Here is a 12,122-nt window from a genome sequence, read left to right on the forward strand (position 1 = left end):
GTTGATCTCATCATTTGTGACTTCAAACTGCACTTCAAAGCTATAGTAATAAAAGCTGCATGTTATTGGTTAAAAAAAAGCAGACCTTTTCATTGATCATATCAAAATTAAAGCTTCAGCATACATCCTTATGAATACCTGATTTTTGATAATAATAATTTAAAAATCCACAGATACACACTGGAGGTATAACAGCATCTTCAGCAAATTGTGCTGGCTAAACAGGATGGCTATATGTAGAAGAATACAAATAGATCTATATCTACATTCTGGACAAAACTCAACTCCAAATGAATCAAAGACCTCTATAGAAGGACAGATACACAGAATATGATACAGGAGAAAGTGAGGTATAGCCTTGAATGCATTTGTACAGGAAATGAATACTTAAATAGAAACGGGCAATAAGAACAACAACTAATAAATGGAATCTCATAAAACTAAAAAGCTTCTAAATGTTGAAAGACACCATCATTTACACAAAGGGTAAGCCTAGGAAATATAAAAGGATCTTTGACAATTACACATCTGATAGAGAGCTAATAACAAATACATATAAAGAACTCAAAAACCTAGATATCAAGAAAACAAATAGCCCAATTACAAAATGTTATACAGATCTAAACAGAATTCTCCAAAGATGAAGCAAATGGCTGAGAAGCATCTAAAAAGGTGTTCAACATCCATCATCAGGGAAGTGAACCACAAACTGTTTTGAGATTTCATGTTATACCAGTCAGTTATAATGGCCAAAATCAATAAAAACACATGACAGCTCATGTTGGCAATGATGTGGGATGAGGGGTACACTCATCCATGATGTGGGAGGTCCTGTCTTGGTTAATGAATAAAGAAACTGCCTTGGCCTGTTGAGAGAGCTGAACTAATCATTAAGAGACAAAACATATTTAATGTTGAAAATTAACCAAATACTCAGGACTAATGAAGTTATGGATCTTGAAGGAGAACCTACAACCCCTACTTTATAAACCATCACAATCCATCAGATCTAAACATTTGTTCTTATACCCACAGATACATGTAGTCCTCACCTTTTCAAGGAAAAGTCTTTTTGCAGCAGACAGGGACCATTACAAAAAAAGTAAGAAAGAAACATGCACATACATAGCCAAGCAAAGGGCAGCGTTGTGAAGACTAGTCCCAATCAGTATATCTATAAAACATTCCTAGACCTACAACTCATGGAACATTTTGGAAGAAGATAAAAAAAATGGCTATCATCACCAGTGGATTAGACAGTTTATTATGAGATTGTGACTCTTAGTGAAGTCAGAAGCTACACAAGTAGTGTCAGAAACATGACGTCCTGAGCATCAACTGGTTAAGAATGACTCCAATGGGCAAGACAAAGAGAACAGGGAAAGGGTCATGAGATCTCAGTCCTACATAAAGAACTGCAAAAAACTCAGAAAAGCTGAAAGTGGGAAAAATAGTATTACCTGGGCAAGAGAACAATAGCTGGTTATCCAAATACAAAATGTCCAGCCATAAAAATGCATATAAGTAAAATTAAGCAGACTGAGCAGATTATATTTAGGAATATACATATATACATGTATATAATTTTAAAAAGAAACCACAAATTAGAAGGAGAGAAAGGAAAGTCATATTAGAGGGCTTGGAGGGAAGAAATAGATACAAGAAATGGTATAAGTATATTATAATTTCAAAAACAAAAGAAAAAATTGAACACCACTCTTTCTAACCTTAGAATAAACTTGGATACTAATCCAATATCTAGTTCTTATAATAAACATAGCCCTATCTCAAGCATGAGCCCTGAATATAAACCTAGACCTATTGAAATTGAAACTCCACATGCAGGCGCTATGCCTGAAATAAACATAATATTAGTTCTTACAGTAACTGTAACTCTACACTAGCTAACACCAATATCTTACCTAATCCTGGATTTACCAACAATCCTAGACCTCAACATATCACCAGCCTTAACCCCATGGCCAACACCAACCCCAGAGCCAACACTAACCATAATGAAAAATGTAGCTTTAACCTTAACCGTAAGCCTAACAATAAACTATAACTAAACTTAGAAGTAATGGTAATACAGTTCCTAGCCCTAACTCTAATCTTAAAACTCTCTCTAACTCTAAAATTAGTCCTAGATATATACCTGAAACTGTCCCTAGCTCTAAAACTAATTCATGTACAATAATAGCGCTACCATTTCCTCCTACTCTAATGTTAATCTTAGAAGTAAACGAAACTGTCTGTAGCCCTAACATTAAAACTAAATACATCCCAAACGATAGCCAGAAACATAACCTTCTTTAACTGTAAACTTAACCATAATCAGAATCCTAAAACAACACTAAGATTGTAGCAAAAGTTCCCTAATCCAACATCTCATCCACTTACTAATCTAGGACTAAATTTAACCATTAACAAATGTCTAACACTGACTGGTCCCTTTTTACTAATGCTACACCAAGCTCTAGACTAAACCCAGGTCCTAAGCCTACATTTGCTTTGACTTTAACCATAAACCAATCCCTAAATTAAATGCTCACATGGCCAAATTTGCATGTTTTAATTTATCCTTAATCACTCAGACTTTTCTCTCTGCCTACAAGTAGCCATAAGAACACTTTTAGCTCTTACCTTAAATATCCAGCCAGAAACCTAAAACAAGATTTTAAAGTAAATTTAATCCTTTTTTCTAGCACTAACTATAGCTGTTACAATAACTTGATACCAAACTCTATTGTAGCCATATTCTTTACCATAATGATGACTCTGTCACCAACTCTAACTCTAAAAAAACATGCTAACCCTAACACCAGCACTAACAAAAATACTAACAACTAACTTAGCTCTAACCTTAATATTTTTACATCTACCACTAAAACTAGCATTAAAGACAAGACAAATACTATTTTAGGGTTAATACTGGTGTGATGTGTGCAATGAGTAAAAGGAACTAGGGAAGCAAAGATTTTATTTCACTAACACATTCACACCACCCCTTATCGTCAATGGATGTCAAGACAAGAACTCAAACGGAAGAAACCTAGAGAAAGGAGCTGATGCCCTCAAAGAGTGCTGCTTACAAGCTTGTTACTGAAGGCTTGCACAGACTGGTTTCTTGTAGAAGCCAGGACCACCAGCACTGGAATGGTTTAACTCACAATGAATTGGACCTTCACACATCAATAACTAATTAATAAAATGCTCAACTGGCTTGCTTACCCTCTGATCTTAGGGAAAAATTTTCTCAAGCAAGGTGCCTACTTCTCAGGTGATACTGACTGTGTTGGGTGGGCATAAAACTTGCCAGAAGAAATACCAGCTCTAGCAGTAACCCTACCATGACCAAACCTCTAACACTATTTTTTTTTTTTTTGGCTTTCCTCTTACTTTTTATTTTGTGATGGGATATGCCTAAATTAGCCTTGAACTGGAATCCACAATGGCTGGGGTTAAAAACCTGTGCTATAACCTGTATAATACCGACAAAAGAGAAAATTAAGCAGAGTGCTGTAATGTAACAGTTCTGAATCTGCTTCCATTCAATAAATTTCCTTTTCTCTTGCTTTTATATAATTTTCCAATGTTTCATGAACTATCTTCTCTTTATTGAGAACGGGGAGGGGGATCAGTCCTTCTTGGCAGCCGCCTTCCTCATGGCGGCCAGCACGTTGTTCAGCTCCTCCCGCTTCCTCTTGGCGCGTATGTGCGTGCCCACCCGCTTCTTGATGAACTTGAGCGTGCGCTTGTCCTTGGACACCTTGAGCAGCTCCATGGCCCGCCGCTCGTAGGGCGCGAAGCCGCACACCTCCCGAATCATGTCCCGCACGAACTTGGTGTGCTTTGTGAGGCGCCCGCGCCGCCGGCTGTGCCTCGGCTGGGTCACGTTCTTCGTCACCTTGTGGCCCTTGTTGAGGCCCACGGCCATGGGGTAGCGCAGGGCCATGGCTGCTCCTCTCCGATGGCGGCCGCGACAGGAAGCCTCTTTCTTTTTCTTTATTTTATTTTATACACCAACCACCGTTTCCCCTCCCTCCTTTCCTGCTCTTTCCTTTCGCTTCCTTTTACCCCTTTTCACTCTTCCTTTATCTCCATTCATATGGGGTAAGGTCTCACTTGGAAATCAAGAAAGCATGGCATATCAAGTTAAGGCAGGACCAAGCTTCCCCCCCGCCCTGCAATAAGGCTGAACAAGGCATCCAACCATAGGGAATAGGTTCCAAAGAGCCAGATCATGCTTCAGGAAAAAGTTCTGGTCCCACTGCTAGTGGTCCTAATTAAGACCAAGCTACTCAACTGCTACCCAGATGCAGAAGGCCTACGATGGTCCAGTGCTGCTCCCTACAGTCCATCCACAATCCGTGAAATTCCACAAGCTCAGGCCAGCTGTCTCTGTGGGTTTCCCCATCATGATCTTGATAACCCACTTCCTGGCCTTGCTCATAATCCCTCTTCCCTCTCTTCAATTGGAGTTGTGGAGCTCGGCCAGCACTTGGCTGGGCATCACTACATCTCTTTCCATCAGTTTTTGAATGAAGGCTCTGTGATGACAATAAGGTAATCAACCATCTGATTACAGGGAAAGGCCATCTCTTCACTATTATTAGGATTCTTAGCTGGGGTCATCCTTCTGAGTTCCTGGGAATTTTCCTAACACCAGGTTTCTCCCTAACCTCAAAGTGGCCCACTCTATCAAGATATCTCTTTCATTACTCTCCCCCTCAGACCCTCCCTGCCGCGCACCACGCCCCGTGTTGGCGCTCTGTGCACTAGAACCCAGTTTGCGAGCTTCGGGCAAGGGGCAAGGGGTTGAGAATACAGATGCAGAGACAGACCGACACACACAGACCCTTTAACACTGGTTCAGAAAGCCCATCTTTATTAACACCATGTAGACTTAAATACACTGCTGTTAATGGTCAGCAGGTGATCCTCTGATCCTCTAACTAGGCACAGCTTCTAGTAACTTATATTAGAAGGTTCTAGGAGAGAAAAACAACTGAAGGCCAGGACTCATTAATCCTAACACGTCCCCAATTTTTTCATGTTTTCATCCCCCACTCCCTTCCCCTCCCCTCCCTTCTACTCTCCCCAACCCCCAGTTTACCCAGGTCATCTCATCCCAGGAAAATCCACGCATGTCCTCTTAGGGTTCTCCTTGTTACCTGGCTTCTCTGGGACTGAAAATTGTAGCATGATTATTCTTTGCCTTATATCTAACATCCACACTTAAGAGTGAAAACATACCATGTTTATCTTTCTGGATCTGGGTTATCTCATTAAAGATGATTTTTTTCTAGCTCCATCCATTTGCCTGCAAATTTCATGATGTCACTGTTTTTCCCCCTGCTGAGTAATAATCCATTGTATAGATATACCACATTTTCTTCATTCTCTCTTCAGTTGAGGAACATCTCAGTTTTTCCAGGTGCTGGCTATTGGAAATAATGCTGCTATGAACAGAGTTGAGCAAATATCCTTGTGGTACGGGTGAGCATCCTTTGGCTATATGGATACTATTACCGATGAGTGCTATTACTGAGTCTTGAAGTAGATTGAGCCTCAATTTTCTGTGAACTACCATACTTATTTCCAAAGTGGCTGTACAAGTTTGCACTCCCACCAGCAGTGGAGGAGTGTTCCCCTTACTTCACATCCTCTCCAACATAGGTTGTCATTAGCATTTTTGATCTTGACCATTCTGACAGGTGTTAGATTGTTCCTCAGAGTCATTTTGATTTGTGTTTCTCTGATAGCTAAGAATGTTGAACACTTCTTTTTTTTGTTGTTGTTGAACACTTCTTGAAGTATCTCTCAGCCATTCAAGATTCTTCTGTTGAGAATTCTCTGTTTAAATATGTATCTCATTTGTAGTAAAATTTCATTTGTATTTTAATAAATAAAACATGCCTGACAGTCATAGAAGTAAAACAGCCACACTGGCCAGCCTTATAGAACAGGCAGCAATAACGCACACCTTTAATCCCAGTAGCCACACTAGCTTGCCTTAGAAACCAGTCAGTAGTGGGGCAAACTCTTAATCCCAGAACTGGAACTGATTATAAAACAAGAGGAAACAGCTATCAGTCTCATACTCATTCTGAGATTTCTGGAGGCAAGGTTATCATTTTTGGACTGAAGTTGAGGTAAGAGTCAGTGGCTGGCTACTTTGCTTCTCTGATCTTCAGGTTGAACCCCAATATCTGTCCCTGAGCTTTTATTAATCGTGCGTCAATTCATTTCAATGGTTTTATTTGGTATTTTGATTTCTAGATTCTCAAGTTCTTTATATAATTTTTAATCAGTCTTCTGTCAGATATGGGGTTGGTGAACATCTTTTCCATTCTGTAGGCTGCCATTTTGTCCTATTTACAGTGTCCTTTGCCTTACAGAAGCTTTCTAGTTTTAGGAGATTGCATTTTTTAATTGGTCTCTATTAACCCCCAAAATTACTTCACCCAAGGAAAAGCAAGATGCAGTTTGGAAAGAACTATGCACAAATTTCCAAATATTGTTTATAAATGTTTGTTTCCATTTAAAGGGAAATTTGATATAGAGATGAATACTTTGCCTTGCTATGGATCTTTGTCTATTGAAAATTTAAGGTTAATTTTGTTATGTGTAAATCTAATCTTGTTTAAGATATTGTGTTTGTATAGCTAATTTAGAAATGTAATGTATAATTAAGAAATAAAGGCTAATTGATAATCATCCACAATAGCCAATACTGTAGTCATGTTAATTAGTTTTGCTTGATATATAGAGATATATTTCAGTTAGATAGGTATTCTTCAAAACTTTCAAAGACTTAAAGAATATGACATTTAAAATGTTTTAAGATATTAGGACTTTTCAAGACAATAAGATACATCTTCTCCAATGTACCAATCTACTTTAAGAGGAAGATGGGCACTGAAGAGGCTCCTTATGGAAATGGTTAGCCATTTGGGAAAGAAATTGCTCTTACCTGAACTGCTTGATGTTATGCTGTATGAACTGGGCATGCAGGACCCACAAAAAAATGACAGCTGAACTTGCCTAAAGGTGAGATGGTCCTTCAGATTCCTGTTTCATGAGAAAACTGCCAGACATTTTCTAGGACACAGAAGAAAGTGATTGACAAACTGCCAATATAGGCAGAACTGTCTTTGAAATTTCCTGATTCATGAAAAAGTCTGCCAGATACTATGGGCCTGTAGGTTGAAGATGGATGCTCCAATAATACAGAAGAACTTTGGGTGACTGTCCAGGCAACAACGTATTTCTGTCAATGCTAGAGTTTTGGAACTTGCTTACAGTGCACTTCCTGTTAACTTAGGTAATATTATATCCTTCTAGGGTCATTGATGGAGTTGAAGAATACATATTTATAGTTTTGCTTAGTTATGATAAAAGATAAAATAGATATAAATATTATAACTATAATTCTTCCTTGATAATTGTTTTGTTGTATGTAATATTGCTATATTAAAGTTAAAACATTCCTTTTTATTTAGACAGAAAAGAGGAGGTGGTGTGGGATTTCCATCTCTATGGTGTAAATACCATTGGTTAATAAGAATCTGTTTTGGGATTATGGCAGCATAGAATAGGGCAAGGTAAAAATTCAAAGCATATAGAGGAAGAAAGAGTAGGTAGAGTTGGAGAGATGCCGTGTAGCTGCCAGAGGACACAGATGTCTTAACCTTACTGGTAAACCACGGCCCTCATGGTAAAATACAAAACAATAGAAGTGGGTTAATTTAAGATATAAGAGCTATCTTGAAATGTGCTTAAGATATTGGCTAAAAAATATTGTCTTCTCTATCCTTAATAATCTATTCCTAGATCTTATAGGCTTGTAGCCCTACTTACAGCCTTAACCATAAAAGTATGTATAAAATCAACCCTGGTTATTACAAACTATAGCTCTTCTATTAACTTTATACAAAGATCTACTCTAAGCCCAGGTTACTCCTTGGATCTTCTATTATTCCTACTCTTAAAGCTAAATTCAACTCTAACCACAATGAGAAAACTAGCCCTAACCCTAACAGAAAATCCCAGCCCTACCCTTATCTATAAGCCTACCAATAATTCTAAGACAAAATTTCAGAATAATGTGAGTACTGTCCCTAACTTTAACCTTACCCTAATGCAACCTTGAAAGCTAATATTAACTTTTGATATACCTAAACTTGTCCATAGACCTAACAACCCAGGCCTAACTATAACCATAACAATATTGCTAACTTTAGTTTTAATATTAGAAATTAACATAAAATTGTCTCAAACCTTATCTCCAGCCTCACCACAACCATAACTTTACAAAACCCTAATCAGAACCTATTCAAAGTACTTTCTTGAAACCTAAATCTACATAATGCATGAATATAAAATTTAGATTCAAAGTAACGAAAACTGAATTGTTAATATTTAATTTCCCTGATTTTAAACTAAATTCTGTGCCAAATATGATCCCTAGATAGGAACACTAACCCTATAATAATCTTAGTGAGACTTGAGTCATAACCCTAATCCAAATCCTCAAATAAACTTGAACACTAATTTCTACCCTTAATTTGGACCATAACCCTAAATCTAACCCAAATAAACTCTTAAAAGACTCACAGCAAACCCTAAACATAACCCCACACATAGCCCACACTGAAGATTTGCCTAAATTTAAGCATAAACAATTTTCTAACATTAATTGTAACCATTACTGTAATGCTAAATCAAACTCCATCTGTACACTGAGTCATAAGCAAACCATAGCTTTGAATCTAAATATTAAATTTAATTCTCACATAGATCTATTCGTGGATTCTGTTCTAAACCTATTCCTAATGCTAACTCATTATTTAGCTTAACTAAACATAAATACCATTTTATACATACCACTAATGATCACCTTAACCCTGACCAAAAACCAAAACCTAACTAGCCCTAACTTTATCCATAAAACTAATCCTTACACAAAACAAACCCTACACTTAGCCCAGACATTGTCTTTGCCCCTAGTCTTAACCATAAATGAAGCTGTATTTTCAGCCCTACCTCTCATCTTACCGTGAATCTAGCCCTAGCCCAACTCTAAACCTAAGCCTAACACAAACTCTAAACTGAGAAATACTTCAATACTGACCTAAAACCTACATCTCATCCTAAGATTAACTCTAGTTCAAATATTAGCCCTAAATATATTATTATCTCTAAATGACATTGTAAACTTGCATACAGTCTAAACACTAAAGCTAAGTTAAAAATTAATCCTAACAAGCAGGTATACAAACAAGCAAAACAACAACAAAGTTTGCTTTCCAAACAGAGAAACAAATCTGTGGAGTTGGGCTAGGGGAGGTGAGCAGGATATGTAGAAAAGGAAATTAAAAATCAAGATAAAAATATATTGCATAAATGTGTTCTACTTTGTAAAACAAAAGGAAGTCAAATGACCTATTTTAAATATAGTTTAAATAAAAACAGAAAAGCATATGCTATTATTAGTTCACACACTAGGTGGCGGTGTTGCTCTATCTTTAATCAAACTCTAAAGCAAGGCTCTCCATACCCCAAACAGACTCTGATGCCAATCCTAACCATAAACCTAAACGTAGCCTTAGCCACAATCCCAGGGATAACTCTAACCCTAGCAAGAAATGCAGCCCTAAATTTAACCCTAAGCCTGCCTCTAACTCTAAAACTAAGCTTGGAAATAACACCAAATACTGTCCCTAACCCCAGCTCTAACCCTGTCCCTATTACTAACCCTAACATCAAGCTTAGAAGTATATATAAAACTGCTCTTAAAGCCTAACTATGGGAAGGCCTAGCTGTAACTCTAACCTTAGGTCTAATTGTAACATTAATAAATAAACAAGCCTAGAATTATTTCTATCCTTTGCCAGAACACTAGCAGTAAGCTAATCTAACCCTAACATGAACCTTAACACTACACTGAGTCTGACTCCAACCTACATGAACCATAATACTGAGTCTAACTCCAACCTACCTATCCTACCTATAACCATGCAATAACCACAACCAGTCTCTACTGGAAATCCAAACTCTAACACTAGCCTAAGCCCTTTCTCTAGCCCAAACTGGAAAACTGGTTTATAATTACATGCACCAAATGCTAACACCACTGTACCGTTAGCCCATCTGCTATGCCCAGTGCTACCCTTAAATCAAGTCTAAAGTCAAATACTTGCTCTAACTTTATCATACCTAGTAAAGTTTATCTGTCAAATATTTCTAAATGTAAGTTTGATTTACCCCTAATTCTAAACCCAGCTCCAACCTTACTCTAATCTAGTTCTAACTATATCCTTTGCTCTAAGCAGTAACACTAATGCTAATTCTGACAGTAACATTAAATCCTTAAGCTAATGCTAACTGTAACCATAACCAAATGTAGTCCTATCTATATTTATAACCTTAAGTTTAACAATAAACAAAGCTCTAAACCTAACCCAAACACTGGCTCTAACTCTAGTCTTAACCCTAAGACTTACCCTAAACTTTGTCTTAATTCTAACTCTAAATCTAACCCTACCTCTCACCTTATCCCTAATATTATCCCTAATCCTAAACATTCCTAAACACACACACACACACACACATATCCATATAACTAATGTGAATACTTAGCAAACCAAGCTCTCACCCTAAAGTTCATGCTAGGCTCAAATGATCTAAATATATCATTGGCATTAAATAGAATGGTTAGTGTATCTCCAGGCTCAAATCTAAAATAGGGTCTAAAACTCACCTTAAACATTCTTCTACCACTAAATGGAGCTGTTACGCAAAACTTAAACAAAATTCAAACCTGTTCTTACTTAGAGTCCTATCCCTGGCTCTACCTAAATCCTAATCCTAACCATGAACCTGGCTCTAACCTAGCCCCAGGATTAACACTAATCCTGAAGACAAACTCAGCTCTGAAATTTACCTTGAGCCTACCTCTACTTTAATACTAAAAATATGTTTTCCAACCTAAACCCTAATAATAACCCTACTTTTAACTCTAATTAATGTTAATTAATATTAACCTTAGAAATGTACCTGAAACTAACTGTATCCTTAATGCCAACATAAACATAAACCAAACCCTATGCCTAACTCTCACATTAATCTTAGAAATAACCTAAAATGTCTCTAAGCCTAACACTAACCCATGATATAAACCTACCATAACCCTAACAATAACCTTAACATTGACACTACAATTGCCCTAATCAGACCAAAAATAAAATTCTAAGCCAACCCTTTATCTACACTGAACACTAAAACTAGGTCTACCACTGACCATAAACATATTTGTAAACCTAAATAAAACTCTTGCTTAATTGCTACATGAAACTCTCTCTCTAGCCCAAGTCATAAGCCAAACAATAGTTCTAATCCTAAATAAAACCCAGTTCACAAAGTTTATCCTCATTTCTAAGTTTTATCTAACAATAATCTCAATCCTAGCTTAACCCTAGGACAACAACTTAATAAAATAAAATCCTAGTATTAAAACTATCTTTTTTCCTTAGCATCAACCTTAACCCTAACCAATGTGATAAACATAACCCTAACATAAATGTATCCAAACCCTATCCATAACCTTAACCTTAACACTGAAGAAAACTTCACAGCTAACCTAAACACTACCTTGATTTCTATTTTTCAAGCCAAACTAAGCCCAGTGACAAGTAAACTGAGCTCGAATTCTAACACTAACCCCAAACCTAACTTCAACTTTACTTTTAACACCAGTAGTAACACTAAACCAATGATAGCTCTGAATGTAGACCTAACATGGATGATACCCCAAACCCAAGATGTCACCCTAAACTCAATCCTCACTCAAATGCCAGTAAAAAAAAGACATTTCTGAACATAAAAGAAATTATAACACTTCCTCAAGGACAAACCCTGAAAGTATCTCTAAAACTAATTGATGCGGAAGTGCCCTCTGTGTGATGTGGTTACCATTAATGAATAAAGAAACTGCCTTGGCTTGTTGATAGGGCAGAGCTTAGGTAGGAGAAGAAAACTAACAGAATGTTGGGAGAAAGAAGGCAGAGTCAGAGGAATGTCATGGATTTGCTGCCGGAGATAGACGTGCTAAAATTTTG

General features: G+C 37.2%; 1 protein-coding gene across 1 annotated transcript; it reads right to left on the reverse strand.

The window, feature by feature from the left end:
• Positions 1-3,618: 3,618 nt before the first annotated feature.
• Positions 3,619-3,987, reverse strand: LOC126512848 (60S ribosomal protein L36-like). Its single transcript, XM_050160847.1, has one exon. The coding sequence runs from the start codon at positions 3,953-3,955 to the stop codon at positions 3,638-3,640; it is 318 nt and encodes a 105-aa protein (XP_050016804.1). The 5' UTR covers positions 3,956-3,987; the 3' UTR covers positions 3,619-3,637.
• Positions 3,988-12,122: the final 8,135 nt, after the last annotated feature.

The sequence above is a fragment of the Alexandromys fortis genome, unplaced genomic scaffold (genome assembly GCF_014885135.2).
Source record: "Alexandromys fortis isolate MF-2015 unplaced genomic scaffold, M_Fortis_MF-2015_v1.1 scaffold_10, whole genome shotgun sequence".
In the NCBI taxonomy this organism is placed as follows: domain Eukaryota; kingdom Metazoa; phylum Chordata; class Mammalia; order Rodentia; family Cricetidae; genus Alexandromys; species Alexandromys fortis.

Excerpts from the sequence above, each read along its gene's own strand:
- LOC126512848 (XM_050160847.1), bottom strand. The coding sequence starts at position 3,955 with ATGGCCCTGCGCTACCCCATGGCCGTGGGCCTCAACAAGGGCCACAAG.